Source organism: Tachysurus vachellii, chromosome 8 (assembly GCF_030014155.1).
Source record: "Tachysurus vachellii isolate PV-2020 chromosome 8, HZAU_Pvac_v1, whole genome shotgun sequence".
Classification (NCBI taxonomy): domain Eukaryota; kingdom Metazoa; phylum Chordata; class Actinopteri; order Siluriformes; family Bagridae; genus Tachysurus; species Tachysurus vachellii.
The window spans coordinates 5,313,148-5,328,973 of NC_083467.1; the positions used below are offsets into that span (position 1 = coordinate 5,313,148).

At 38.5% G+C, this 15,826-nt stretch overlaps 1 protein-coding gene across 2 annotated transcripts; it reads right to left on the bottom strand.

Annotated features, from left to right (window-relative positions):
- Positions 1–1,378: 1,378 nt before the first annotated feature.
- asb18 (ankyrin repeat and SOCS box containing 18) lies at positions 1,379–13,840 on the bottom strand. Of its 2 annotated transcripts, none has more exons than XM_060875898.1 (5): positions 13,054–13,840; positions 4,639–4,906; positions 2,457–2,970; positions 2,169–2,282; positions 1,379–2,078 (listed from the first exon to the last, which is right to left on the bottom strand). In XM_060875898.1, the coding sequence occupies exons 1-5, from the start codon at positions 13,256–13,258 to the stop codon at positions 1,893–1,895; spliced, it is 1,287 nt and encodes a 428-aa protein (XP_060731881.1). In that variant the 5' UTR covers positions 13,259–13,840; the 3' UTR covers positions 1,379–1,892. The 2 variants fall into 2 exon arrangements, with proteins under 2 accessions (XP_060731881.1, XP_060731880.1); XM_060875897.1 differs by lacking the exon at positions 13,054–13,840 and adding an exon at positions 8,337–8,627.
- Between the last annotated feature and the right edge of the window lie 1,986 nt (positions 13,841–15,826).

Below are 15,826 nucleotides of genomic sequence, written 5' to 3' on the forward strand. Positions count from 1 at the left end.
GTGTCTACACATTCCTCAACCTTTGTAAACTGCTGTTTGTCATCAACTTTTGCTGAAATGTGTCACTGGCATGAAAGTGGAAGCTAATAATGTTTCTCTGGTTAAATATTCAATGTTGGAGAAGTTGGGGTGATTCGGGGTAGGGGTGGGGAGTGGGGTTACTGTGGATTACCAAACTTTTGTATGCAGATAAGATCTGATCCAGGAAAGTGCCGTTCCTTTAACAAGAACGATTTCAAATCTCAATATTTAAACAAGGGTGTCAAAAATACGACACACAGGTACAAACATGAACAGCACACTTTCAATGTTGTCATATTTCTCTCCCTCTTTCCCTCTATGTGTGATTTGTACGTGTGTAGATTCTATCAGCATTACCTATTAATGAGGTAAGCAGTTTGTCCTGTTAAAAAAGTTCACCACATCATAAATCTTATAGTAGTCCTATGTGCACATAGCACCACAAATGCATTCATTGACTGTGGAAGAGTGGTTTATTTCTGGGGATGAAAGAGAAGACACAGAAATTTTTAAATGTTATATTAAAAAAGTCCATGGCTATGGAAAAAGGGTTTACACTGTCACTGTTACAACACGTGAAATTGTGGCTGAATTGTGTCCTGTACATGTCTGTGTGCAGGTTGCCTTGATCCTGCCCTGATCCTACCCTGATCCTGCCCTGATTAAACCCCCATATCGATGACCTCATCACTGATCTGCTATAAAAAGAGGAAGCAGAAGAAGAAGGTGGAGGGTGTTAGTAGTGGTGCTTCATTTGTAGTGTTGTGAGAGACTGATTATTGTGGTGTTGTGATAGTTCTTGTTCCGGTTTTGACTTCAGTTATATATATATCACTGTAATATTGTTCACTGTGTCACTGGCAGTAGCCCTTTTTTCTTTGGGAGTGGGTTCCTTTTTTCCCTGTGTGTTTCAGTAGGGAGTTAGGGAAGTATTTTTCTTTTCTTTGCTTTCAGGTAAGAATAGTTACCTAACTATTAGAATTTTTTGTTTATTATTTTGGCCTGGGCCCACCCTGAAGAGAAGCCATTGTACTATTGGTTGTATATACTGTTTATCTATGAAAATATACCAATACACTTATTTAGAAATTCATTTTGGTGTCTTTTATCAATTTATAAAGGTATCAAATCACTGAATTTCGAGCTATAACTGTGCAGCCCAACCTTAGACTGGGTTGTAACATCATCATTAGGGCACTTATAAGTGTCCCAACTTTTCATTCTTTTCTCATTACAGATAAACATGACAACATTTGTGATAATCATTCCTAAGCTATGGAGAGAATAGAAATAAGGGCCAAAAACTAGTGGAAAATTGCTTTATTTCGGTTTTAATGAGAACACAAATACTTTTATCAACAAATCTGTTTTTTTTTTTGTAAGTGTACAATTTCTGACTGTAGTACTTAGATGTGAACAAAGTGCAATGTTCTACACACAAACAAACAGAAACACACACACACACACACACACACACACACACACAAACATAGATGCTGGGTTTTTTTTTTGCGAAGAATCGCATAATGCTGTTTACAAATGACATGCGTTACAGGAAAATCCCAAAAGGTTTCAGCAAACCTGTCTAACGGTGAACAATATGTGGCTCTCAAAAGACACTCCAGCACAGCTTAAACATTAACACCATACATCCACTAAAGAACCAAACTTTCTATTATGTAAACATAGTCAAAAAAGAGAAATAATCATACCAATCATAGATTCTTAGTTTGTGGATTAAAGTTAACATTAGCATTTGGCAGATGCCCTTAACAAGAGTGACATACAAAAGTGCTTTTTCAAATTTTTTTCAAATTTCAGTATCAGTGATTTTTTTTTTTGGTGTGTGTAAAATGTTAACCTTTACTCTTCTAGTTAATGTAGCCTTCAGGTTTCAGAAGGAGATAGTCTTGTAATATCTTTGGGACAGGAAGCTGGGGGATAAATAAGTAACAGTATTTCCCGAAGACTTTTCTTAGTGCAGATCTGCACATGTGCTGCAGGGAGCGTGGTTTATTTTCCAGAGCAAAAAGAGAGTCATAAAATGACCTGTGAAGCTAGAGAAATTCATAAAAGTGTTTTACATAGTGAAACAATCAGCTCTGTAATGCATACTGTAGACCTTTTCAATTCTCTGAAGTACCTACCTTAAAAATGTCTTCAGGTATAGCTTCAACCCACTTATATGTTACAGGAACAAGAGTGTAGGAGTTGAACAGAATCTCCACAGTTTTTGGAGCAGCTGCACAGGCTGTCAATACCTTCACAATCAAGATAAAAAAGAAATAAAACATATCTAAGTTATATATTATCTTAACTATCATTGTACAAACAATTTATTTTTAAAGATTGACAAAGGAACAGATTCTTTGTTCACAAATGATGTAGATTAGATTAGCAGGTATTGAATTCCTTCTTTATTACAGTTTACCAACCTTGAGCAATGCCTGTGGCCAGACTTTAATGGATCCGTGGTTTAATAGGGTCTGAACCACAATGTCTGGCTGCCATTCCTGACGTAATATAGCATTTTGTAGCACGTTCGACAGCGGTGAACATCCATTATAATCAATAGCATTGATATCTGCCCCATGATCCAGAAGAAGCTGCACCAAGCTAATCTGGACATTGCGGGCTGCCTTATGAAGAGGGGTGCGTTTTTCATTGTCAGCTAGATTCACGTTAGCTCTATAACTCAAGAGAATACTGCAGACCTGAAGGTGTCCCTCATTCTGATCTTCTCCCAGCTTTTGCTGAGCTTCCAAACATGCAGCACCTAATGGCGTTTCTCCTGAGCTGCTGGTGTGGTTGACGTTTGCTCCATATCGCAGGAACAGCTGGGCATGGCGTGACAGGCCATGCCTTGCAGCAATAAGTAATGGAGTGTCCTCTTCTTCCTCAGTAGGAAGGTCAACATTGGCACCATGACGCACCAAGGCCTTGGCACAGCTGTTTTGAACAGGTGATTACTATCTGTATCTGTTTGATCTTGGCCTGTTACTGTGTAACAGTCACAAAAACTTCTTCTAGGCTAAAAAATATTGCAGTCATGTATTTTTCAAAAATACAGACATTTTTAAGGACTAAAAGACGCATGCTTCTTTCTTTGTCTACTACTTTGTGCGATGGATAGAATCTAAGATATCTAATCTAATATCTAAGGCTGCTTAAATAAAGATTTACACCGATCAGGCACAACATTATGACCACCTTCCTAATATGTTTTTGGTCCCCTTTTATTGCCAAAACAGCCCTGACCAGTTAAGGCATGGACTCTACTAGAACACTAAAGATTTGTGCTCTGCTATCTGTCACCAAGATGTTAGCATCAGATCCTTTAAGTCCTATAAGTTACGAGTTGGGGCCACCGTGGATCGGATTTGTTTGTTCAGCACATCCCACAGATGCTCGATTGGATTGAGATCTGGGAAATTTGGGGACGTTGTGCTTCTCAAACCATTCCTGGTAGGGCACATTATCCTGCTGGCAACGGCCACAGCCATCAGGAAATACTGTTTCCATGAATGGGTGTACATTTCAAATTCTAATATAAATTCAATTTATTTGTACAGTATAGTGCTTTTAACAATTCCCATTGCCTCAAAACAGCTTTACAGAAGTATAGAAACAGAAGAGAGGAAAAAAAAGGAATACATATATGTAATAATAAGTTATTAATTAATTCATATTATTATTATTAATAATAATATGAAAATATTATTTACAATTTTTAAACATTTTTTTTAAAATATTAATTTAAAATTTAAAATACTATATATCTATCCCTATCCCCTTCATGGTCTTCAACAATGCTTAGGTAGTTGGTATGTCTCAAAGTATCATCCACATAGATGGCAGGACCTGTGTTCCCATCAGAACATTGCTCAAAGCATCATAGTGCTTTTGCCGGCTTGCCTTCTTCATAGTGCATCCTGGTGCAAAGTGTTCTCTAGGTGAGTGGAGCACAAGTGATTCATCAGACCAAGCCACCGTCTTCCATTGCTCCATGGTCCAGTTCTGATGCTCACATGCCCATTGTTGGCACGTTTGGCAGTGGAGAGGGGTCAGCATGGGCACCCTGACTGGTCTGTGGCTATGCAGCTTTAACTGCATAAACCACAAGAGCTGCAGTTTTGCAGCTCTCACCCAGTAGTCTGGATATCACAATTTGGCCCATGTCAAACTCAATCAAATCCTTGTGCTTGCCTAATTTTTCCTGCTATTAGCGCATCAATTTTGAGGACAAAATGTTCACTTGCTGCCTAATATATTCCACCTAATAACAGGTGCCATGATGAAGAGATAATGTGTTATTCACTTCACTTGTCAGTGGTCATAATGTTATGCCTAATCGGTGTATAATACTTGCTTATACTTTTTATTATAAAGAAGCATAAAGAAGCTCTGCATCAGAACACTGTAAAATATTATGCCACAATGACCTGGAACATGGCTGCATTTGCCAAATTACTTTTGTTTTGTTTGTCCTTTCAGTTTGCTAGGTGAGTGACCTAAGTATATAAAAAAAGTATGTATGTTATTTGTGTACTAGTAAAAACAAGTAACTAGTAATTTACTTATTTATTTTTGAATGCTTAGAAATGGAAAAACTCATACCGGAGTGATTGGGGTGTCTTGCATAAATGTAAAGGTGCCTGACCATCCTCTGTCAGCTGATTGGGATCGGCTCCATGCTCTAGAAGTAGCTCTGCACATTCAGTGTTGCCGTTGCTGCATGCCTCATGAAGCGCCACCTTTCCTCCTGCACTGAGATTCGGATGTGCTCCATGCTCAAGCAGGTACAGTAAGCAATCACTAAAACCCTGTGCTGCAGCAATGCACAGTGGACTTGTCAGCTCCTGCTTGTATTCCAAAGACCAGAGGCCTATAATAAGGTATAATTATTTTCTGTCAGTTTATTAATCATCAGCAGAAATCGGAGCAGGGATCTCATTCCAGACTATGTTATGTTATTGCATAGGATGGCCTCGAAATGTATTACATCCTATTTTAAAGGATGGCCTCAAAATGTATTATCCCAAATTAGGCAATCGTGTATTTTGTTACATTACACACACTTGATGCAGGTAAATTGTCATGACTGCCAAGATTGAATTTGAGTAAAAAAAAGTATGTCTGAATTATGCAAGATTTCAAACTTGCACATGATGAAAGAAACAATGTCTCACACTAATTTTAACCTCAAGCCTCAAAATTTCACTCAAAAATTATGTAATGATATTTGAGGCTATTATTAAATACATAACTAGATATGTACATTTTCGAAACAAAATGTGCAAAATCTTTTGGAGGTGAATGGACAGATAGGGTGCTAATAATTTTGGAAACAAGTAAACAGAATAGGCACCAATACTTTTGGTGAAGAGTGGATAGATAGGGTGCCTAGTGTGATAGCTAGCACATGGAGACAGAGACAATGATCATTTCAAGGACAAAATGTTTAAAATTAAGCACATTGTGATTTCTCTTAAGCATTTGACCCATAGCCTGGTCTGGTTGGATATTGCTTAGTCTGGTTTTGGTTACGCTGAATTTTTTTTAGGATATTCTAAACCTTTGCCTGATTTTGATTATGATTTTCTGGATTTGTCCTTGTCTGCCTGAGCTTCACCCTCCAACCAGCTCTCTGCCTCATACTTTTTTTTAAAATTCTGTGCTCTTCTGGAACTGAGTATTTATGTCTTGATGAGTTCCCACCACTCAAAGTGGAAGATTTTATGTGTAATGTTTGAGCATCATTGTACAAGATACATTGTACAAGTACATTTTTAAGCACTCTTTTCATTTTTTTTCATGAGTTACTGAAAAGGCATAGGAGCGAATGACTATTATCTACTATTATCTATCTATCTATCTATCTATCTATCTATCTATCTATCTATCTATCTATCTATCTATCTATCACATTTTATGTGTACACTGCCCTCTAGTGTACAGTGCCTTGCAAAAGTATTCATACTTTTTACAATCATACCCACTGAACCTTTTCACATTTTGACACGTTACAACCACAAACAAAAATGTATTTTATTAGGATTTTATGTGATAAACCACACAAAGTGGCACATAATTGTGAAGTAGAAGGAAAATTATAAATGGTTTCCAAATTGTTTTTACAAATAAATATCTGAAAAGTGTGGTGTGGTGTGCATTTGTATTCAGCCCCACTGAGTCAGTACTTTGTAGAACCACCTTTCACTGCAATTACAACTGCAAGTCTTTTGGGGTATGTCTCTACCAGCTTTGCACATCTAGAGAGTGAAATTTTTGCCCATTCTTCTTTGCAAAATAGCTCAAGCTCAGTCAGATTTGAAGGCAAGCGTCTGTGAACAGCGATTTTCAAGTCTCGCCACAGATTCTCAATTGGATTTAGGTCTGGACTTTGACTGGGTCATTCCAACACACGAATATGCTTTGATCTAAACCACTCCATTGTAGCTCTGGCTGTATGTTTAGGGTCATTGTCTTGCTGGAAGGTGAACCTCTGCCCCAGTCTCAAGTCTTTTGCAGACTCTAACAGGTTTTCATCTAAGATTGCCCTGTATTTGGCTCCATCCATCTTCCCATCAACTCTGACCAGCTTCCCTGTCCCTGCTGAAGAAAAGAATCCCCACAACATGATGCTGCCACCACCATGTTTCACGGTAGGGATGGTGTGTTCAGGGTTGTGTTCATGGTGTGTTAAGTTTCCGCCACATAACCTTTTGAATTTTGGCCAAAAAGTTCAATTTTGGTCTCACCTGACCAGAGCACCTTCTTCCACATAATGTTTACAAAATGCAAACGGGATTTCTTATGGCTTTCTTTCAACAATGGCTTTCTTCTTGCCACTCTTCCATAAAGACCGGATTTGTGGAGTGCACGACTAATAGTTGTCCTGTAGACAGATTCTCCCACATTAGCTGTGGATCTCTGCAACTCCTCCAGAGTTACCATGGGCCTCTTGGCTACTTCTCTGATTAATGCTCTCCTTGCACGGCCTGTCAGTTTAGGTGGACAGCCATGTCTTTGTAGACTAGCAGTTGTGCTATATTCTTTCCATTTCCGGATGATGGATTGTACAGTGCTCCATGGGATGTTCCCTGCTTTAAACTTCTCCACAACTTTATCCCTGACCTGTCTGGTGTGTTCTTTGGTCTTCATGATGCTGTTTGTTCACTAATGTTCTCTAACACACTTCTGAGGGCTTCACAGAACAGCTGTATTTATACTGAGATTAAATTACACACAGGTGCACTCTATTTACTAATTAGGTGATTTCTAAAGGCAGTTGGTTTCACTGGATTTTAGTTAGGGGTATCAGAGTAAAGGGGGCTGAATACAAATGCACACCACACTTTTCAGATATTTATTTGTAAAAAATCATTTATAATTTTCATTCCACTTCACAATTATGTGCCACGTTCTTTTGGTCTATTTCATAAAATCCCAATAAAATACATTTTTCTTTGTGGTTGTAACGTGTCAAAATGTGGAAAAGTTCAGTGGGTATGAATACTTTTGCAAGGCACTGTATTGATATCCCAAGAGACTCATGCATTTTTAGTTAGTGTTTATTTTGACCTTCTTCTTTTGTTATTTTATTTATGGATTCACTGATGTATTCATTCATTTATCTTTCTTTTCGTTCTTTCTTTTCTTTGGATAACCATATGCTAGTGTATTTAGTTCCACAGGCACTGCACAACAATCTGGATGCATGAAGGACTGTGCTAGGCTGAGCTTAATCATGCAGCAGTGTTGAAACATTTAGCTGTGCATTACAGTATGTACAAAAATAAAAACATAATCATGAGAAAGAAATAGATCTCATGGGGCATGGGTTTGTGCCATCACTAAAGCATATCACAAATGCATTTGCTTCACAGGGGATTTGCTACCAAATAATTGCAGTTCAGCATGAACTATTTCTTGCACCAGAGGAAGAAGGGGTTTTAATGTCCCTTCCCCAAAACTATTTAAAACTCTTTATCCAAACCTGCATCTCTTTTCCATTTTAAAACAACTTTTAAACCAATCTTTTCAACCTTGCCTTTCCACTGACTCAGTGTTCTGTCAGACATACTCATACCTGCTCATGTTCATATAAACATACATACCTTTTTTATACATTTTCTTTTCTAATATTATTGTTCTATTAATTTTCTTTAGTTAAAATAAAACATGATATAATAACATAAGCAAACACAGCATGAACAAGAACAACAATAATTACTAATTATTATTATTATTATTATTATTATTATTATTATTATTATTATTATTATCAACAACCTTTTCCAGCTCAAACTCACCACATTTCTGTGCAGTCCACCTGAGCTCATCACTTTGAAACACAAGAATCTTATTGAGCTCAGCAGGGTCAGAGAAGCCATCCTGTAGGTCCCTCCAGTGGTGACTGAGCATGTCAACCAGCACAGGGGGACACAAAAAGTCCATCCCTGGCTGCTTGCTGCTTCTCTTCTCTTTGTTACCTTTAGTCTTTATAGGCTTTAAAGCACACCATTTTGTGTCTTTGATGCATGCAGATGCAGCTACATGACTAATATACGTCTCTCCATCCTGTGAAATCATAATTGCTAAAGACAACGCTTTTCAGTCTGTGTGATTGTTACCTGCTTTTCAACCTGGCTATTTATATTCCCACTGTTGTCCTACATCATGTATTTTTAGTTCACATGACGTGATTGTAGGAAGGTCAAACAATTCCAGTGACAGACATGGGCGATCAAATTTATCCCTCTGTGCTTTATATTGGAGACAATATAAAAATGGCAGGGCATAGTTGTAAACATCTAAGGTTGAGTTGAGTGCATTGGTGCTGATATCACCACTGCATTCCTCTAGAAATAGTAACAGACAAGTAAAAAAATTCCAGTGGGACAGAAATGTCCTCCAATCAGATTGGTCAACCAGCTATTGAAGAATCTGGACAGTGATACTGGCACACATGCAACATTCTGACCCCTGATTTAACAGCCCTCAAAATAGTCAAAATCACATTTCAGTGAAAAGTGAAATCAAATATTTGACTTAGAAATGGACTTAAAATATGCACAAATCAATTAACCAATGTTGTGTTTTAGGCAGTTGCATGACATTAATTCATTACTCAAACTGTTAGTGGACAGGGTTATAAAAATTCGGGCATGTTCTATGTTTATCCTGCAATTTTTTTTTTCACTTGGACATTTGAGTCCATTTTCTTACCAATTTAAGCATTTTGTATAGTAGGAGTGACCAAGACTTTAAACTGCCTATTAATGGTATATTGAAATATGACATTATATGGCAAATTACAGTTTATTAAAATATACTATAGGGGCACTTTTGTGCTTTTTGAACATCCCATGCCAGATATATTCCATTACATGTTGAAGAGTGACTGTGGCGATTTGCCCATTTAGCTTCAAGAGCATTAGTGAGGTCAGAAACTCATGTCAGGCAAACAGGCCTGGTATGCAGTCAGCGTTCCATGTGCTCAGTGGTGTTTGGGGGCATGATCCTGTGCCTTCTGTGACCTTACTTTGTTTTCAGGGATAAAAGTTTTGGGAAGTGCACATATGGAGGTTATGGTTATGTGTCCAATTTGTTTGGTCATATATTGTACTTCTTGTCTTGTATTCTAACACATAAGTAGGAAGAAGATACTCAATATTTAGTCTAATAATAAAAAATTATTCTGTTTTTTATTCAGTACTGTAGTAAAAGCAACAGGAAATAAAGCATCTGCAGAAACTGTTTAAAAACAGATCACACCAGAAGAAAACAGACCTCATGTAAAAATAATCAAACTCCAGACTAAAAAAACTGACCTTGAACACTGTCAGCTGTCCAGCTGGTCAATATCAAACCTTCCCTACTATAAGCACAGAGACAGCACATTTTAAAGTGGTAAATTACATACTACTGATAAGGGTTGTGTTTTCTTGATGGTGCTGATTGACCTTGTTGTTGTTCTTAATTGACTGATCTTTAATCCTCTGTGGAGGTTCTATCACTTCTGTTTAAAGCCTTTTACTGCTTATTTATTGATGAGATATCAGATGCAGATGAGAAGCACCAGCTTAATAAAGTTGAGGAATTTGAAATGAAATTAGATACTAGAAGCTTCTGAACTTCCTCCCAATAAATATATAAGAAATATATTGCATGGATGTTCTAGTTCCAAAAGATACAAACACATCACTCCCATCTGGTCCATGCGATACTGGATCCCAGTCAAATCTCACATTGATTTTAAAGTACTACTACTGAACTATAAAGCACTTATTCCCCTTTTCCACTGAGGCAGTTTGAGTGCTGGTACAGAGCCAGAGCCTAATTTACAACCAGTTCTTTCTTTTTCGACAGCCAAAGCACTGGCTCTGAACCAGGAAAAGTGCTTCTTAAGTAGCACCCAAACGTTGCTGGTCTAGACTTAAGAACCGCTTGTGCCAGGAGGTGGGGGCGGGGCTGGGGGCGGGGCTACTGTTAGCAGCTTTGATAATGTACCTTAAAGGCGGGAAGCACAATGTTTGAAAGCCAATGTTGACATTTGAAATCACCAAAACAAACACGCCACTAACCCAAATTGGTGTCACCCCTGTTTTGATAGCTCCGCCCCACATACATAGGTAACCCAGGCAACTATTATGGCGGAACCCTTGGGGCAGCTGGCCGAGGGGATATTTTCATCAGTAAATGAACTCAATGAGTAATACTATGGTAATACAAACGTGTTTTTGCAGTACTGTGTGTTGTACCGTGAAAGGTTTAGCTCTGTGTCACGCAGAAGATATTCAGTTCTCTCCAGAGCTGGAAAGCTGATCCTATATTAACACGGGTCCTGCTTCTTGCCTTATCGTAAGCCTTTTTTCGCTTTTCGTTGTTATCCGCCATGTCATTGTTTCAATCGCTTTCTGCTAATGTCAGACATGCGCACTGAACACTCTCCTGCCGCATTTTGACAAGACACGCCCCTTTCTGCTCATTGGCTACACGTTTGTTTTGTTTGGCGGCCCGACTCAGTTTTCTGAAGCATTTCTCAAACAACACGCACCTTACCTTTAAATATACCAAAGTTTAATACACTTTTACTTTAGCACAATATGATCAATTATCAGCACACATGATAGTAGGAGATGCTAAGGCTAACTTTTTTCTGTGTTAATGATAAAATAATGTTATGTACTTTCTCCGTTACAACCTCTGTTTATACAAATTACATGGAGCTGCACGTACATGTTGGATTCGCCATGTTTGGATGCCAATGTATGTTCACAAAGCCATGAGCATTAACAGTAAAGCAACTACCGCCATTGTTGATGTTGTTTTTTTGTTTGCCACTGCTGCGCTAACGTTGCTGGGAAATGTGACACGTATACAGTGATGTCAGACTCGGCTCTGTGATGGCTCTCTAACCGATGGAAAGGAAAACCGGTTCTTAGAAGGATTGCCAGTGGAACCAACATTGAACCAGCACCAGCACTAGCTCTGGACCAGCACCCAGTTCTTTTTGGTGGAAAATAGGCAAAACTACCTCGGTGGAAAAGGGGAATTATTGGCCTCAAGCCACAGGACCTGAGATGACTTTTGTTTTTGCAATGCTCTAAAATGCCTTTTATCATGAAAAGGTACAAGCTATTTGTTGGTACCTCAAGTACCTCTCTCTGATCTTCCATGGACAACCATGGACTATCACCTGTCCTTGTCCTTGTTATATTTGCTAATTTGACCAATATTAGACCAATATCCTCTTTACAACATCAGATGTATTTGGTCATTTTTATCAATAGATACTTGTCAGTCTCCTGTCATTTTAAGATTGGACTATTACGACCCTCTGCTGGCAGGTCTACCTACGAACACAATTCAACCTCCGCAAATGATCCATTATGCAGCTGTGTGACTTGTTTTTAACCTGTCTATGTTGCATTCCCACACCAGTGTTTTGGTGACCTGGGATGTTCGGATGTTGTCTCCCATCAATCTGCACATAATGTACATTGTCTTCAACCATCATGCGATGACAAACATTATTCTGTGTTTCTCTCTCTCTCTCTCTCTCTCTCTCTCTCTCTCTCTCTAGGGAGTACTGTAATAGTTTATATGTGTGTACGTGTGTGACTGTACAATGTTTTTTTAATGAATGACAATGATATTCTATGACCTCCATTGTCTGGCTAAGTGCTTACAGTCATTGTTTTATCATTTTACATTTTCTCATTATGTATTTTATTTATTTATTTATTTTGTTATTCTGTCAGAGAACTTTCAGAAAATTTAGAGAACTGTCCAGTTTCTGTATAACTAGAGGCTGAATGTAATAAAAAAATTTGAATAATAATTTCATTAAATTATCTGCAGTAACCTGAAAGAATTTCAGAAGTCTTTGGTTTTTCCCCTCACATTCTATAATAGACAATGTTATTATCAAGCTAAAACTGATAATAAATTTATCTATAATGTATTTGAGCTGGCATGGATTATAACAGTTTGTGAAACCTGATGGTTACATCAAATCCTTTGGAGTATCAACTTAACATGAGCTATGGAATAGATAATAAACAATAAGTGATAAGTGACGTGACATACGGCTAAGTATGGTGACCCATACTCAGAATTCGTTCTCTGCATCCAAAGTGCACACACACAGCATTCGTTTAACCCATCCAAAGTGCACACACAGCAGTGAACACACACACACACACACCGTGAACACACACCCGGATCAGTGGGAAGCCATTTATGCTGCGGCGCCCAGGGAGCAGTTGGGGGGTTCGGTGCCTTGCTCAAGGGCACCTCAGTTGTGGCCCGGCCCGAGACTCGAACCCAGGAGTCAAACTCTCTAACCATTAGGCCACGACAATGTTAACAGCGATAATATTACAAACTTGCTTTTATTTAAACAAGGATTAAACAAAAATAATGCATCATATTTAGTATTAAATATTCAATATATTGAACATTTACTTTCTTTGCTTTAAATAATATTTCACAATTGTGTGTTGGAGGTATTATAGGACTCACCCAACAATACAGCTGGTGGAAGCTGAACACTGGGGTCTTTCAGCCAGTCGTCATTTGACAACTCAATAACAGCATCTGGGTTTTCTTTGGTCAGATCTTTGAGGAGGCATTCCACACATTTGAAGTCCTTCTTGTCCTGGGCACCTTTCAATGTCTGTACAATTTCTGAGTTCAGCAGGTAGTCCACCTTTATTCTCGATGACATTATTTTACAGCTATTCTTTAATGTACCGTTAATGCCTAAACATTAGTTAATTAATACAACTGCAACTGACATTGCACTAATAAATCTGGACTAACATTGTGAAGGGATTTTCACTCTCTAGACCTTCAGCTAAGAATAGAGCAAGTTGAGGGTCAGCTACACAGATGTCTTAAAATATCCTTGGTCTGGTTTAGACTACAGAAGTGCTACAGTGTGTTGATTATAAATGCAACATATATAAGGTGCATATAATCTTCAATTCTGCTTAATAAGTTGCTTTTCACATGGTCAGATTCTGGGCCATGATGCTAACACAGTGCTAGTCAGCTTAAAAGCTCATGAGAGAGCATTACAATAAAAAAACAGGACATGACAGGACAACAGAACAGGACAACCATTCTCATAAATTGGTATGAGCAGAATATCACGTTTTAGTGGTATCGCTTTTTTCAAGCAGTTGAACAACCTAGCTGGCTACAGCATAAAATAAAAATGTTAACACCAGGAGACATGGCTTTGATTTTGATGTCCCCTATGTACCAAGAGTCACATGATTAGACATTCATTGCTCTGGGTAGGTGAAATGTAACATCATATAAGACTTGCATTATATAAATATATAAACTAGTGTGTAAGTAATTTTATAGTCTAAATTGAAAAGTAAGCTCAAAAAGCAAAAATAGTGTTTAAGGCTGAATTGTACCTGAAAATATTAACTGAAATGAAACTGGTCCACTGGTCATGAATGGAGAGGCAAAAGGAGCTACATAGATTTTAGAGGTAGGAAATCCACTATTTAGAGTTTACTAAATACCCCTCCAAACCCATGAGATGCTCCCAACAATCCTAATGGAGAGAGTCACAAGCCTGTCTCCTGGTCTGGCAGCTGTATTGCAGTGGTGAATGCCTTAATGCCCCACTCTTGTTCAAAATACCATTTACTGCTTGCTACTGTCCCAGCACACTGGGAAAAAAAGCAGTTATATGCTTTGACTTAAGGACAGCTCCAAAGTTGCTTTTCCTCAGCCTCCAATGCCTGCTTATAGTTGTTGCCAACGTAAGGCCCTCCATTGCTTGATCGACAAGGCAATGATGGCTAGGATTGCTTCAGGTCCCTGAATCCCCACTGACTCCACAATCAATTTTAGACAGAAAGTGTTGCCATGTTGTATGGTTCCGCTTCTTGCTTAGGTAAGAGAAGCCAAAACATTTCTGAGAACCTGCCTCCGAGTCTATCCCTCAGCCAGTTGTGATCCTCAGCAGATGGCTCTCTTGTCAGTGTGTTATAGGGCTTATTCTGAGGGGAGGAACAGCTCCTCCTATTACATGCCATTAGCTCCTGCCATTGTTAGATCCACTATAAGGGTGTGTGGATGACTAGGTAAAAAATCGAGTAAAAATCTTGAATATGATTTCTGAATATATTTATGGATTTGATTTATGTAAGCAAAGCAAGTTTGCTCTAAATCATTTACATTATTTATATAAATCAGACATGGGCCATGGGTATACACATCATAAAATCATTAAAGAATACATAATAAGAATGAAAAAAAAAAAAAAATCCTGTAGGCACACATCAGAAAAATACCAATTCTATAAAAGTTAATTAAAATTGCAAAATGGAAAATAGAATCGCTCTATTTATTCTGATCACAGGTGGAAGTCAAATAGCTTAGTGTGCTATTGAGCCGATGATTAGCTTCACCTGATTGAATTTACCAGTCATTATTTAAAAATTTTAAAAAGCTTTTCTTTTAAACTGTTACTGTTACATCCTTCACTTGGAAGTTATAAGTTGCACTGACTAAACACATCTGAATAAAACAAAAACTGTGTCCTTCTTCATTTCAGTTTGCAAAGCAACAAAATGTGATTTTTTAGAAGGGGGTGATTCATTTCTATCTTCTTCTTCTTTCGGCTTTTCCCTTCAGGGGTTGCCACAGCGAATCATCTCTCTCCACCTAACCCTATCTTCTGCATCCTCAACACTTGCACCCACTAGCTTCAAATCCTCATTAATTACATCCATATACCTCCTCTTTGGCCTTCCTCTTTGCCTCCTGCCTGGCAGCTCCATGTCCAACATTCTCCTACCAATATACTCACACTCCCTCCTCTGAACATGTCCAAACCATCTTAATCTTGCCTCCCTAACTTTGTCCCCCAAACGTCCAACATGGGCTGTCCCTCTGATGTACTCGTTCCTAATCCTGTCCAATCTTGTCACTCCCAAAGAAAACCTCAACATCAGCTTCCTCTATCTCCGACTCCTGTCTCTTCTTCAGTGACACTGTCTCTAAACCATACAGCATGGCCGGTCTCACCACTGTCCTGTACACCTTCCCCTTGATTCTTGCTGATATTTTCCTATCACACAGAACTCCTGCCACCTTTCTCCACCCACTCCAACCTGCCTGCACTCGCTTCTTTACTTCTTTCCCACTCTCTCCATTACTCTGGACTGTTGACCCCAAGTACTTAAACTCCTGTACCTTCTTCACCTCTTCACCCTGTAACCTTACTGTTCCACTTCCCTCCCTTTCATTCACACACATGTACTCAGTC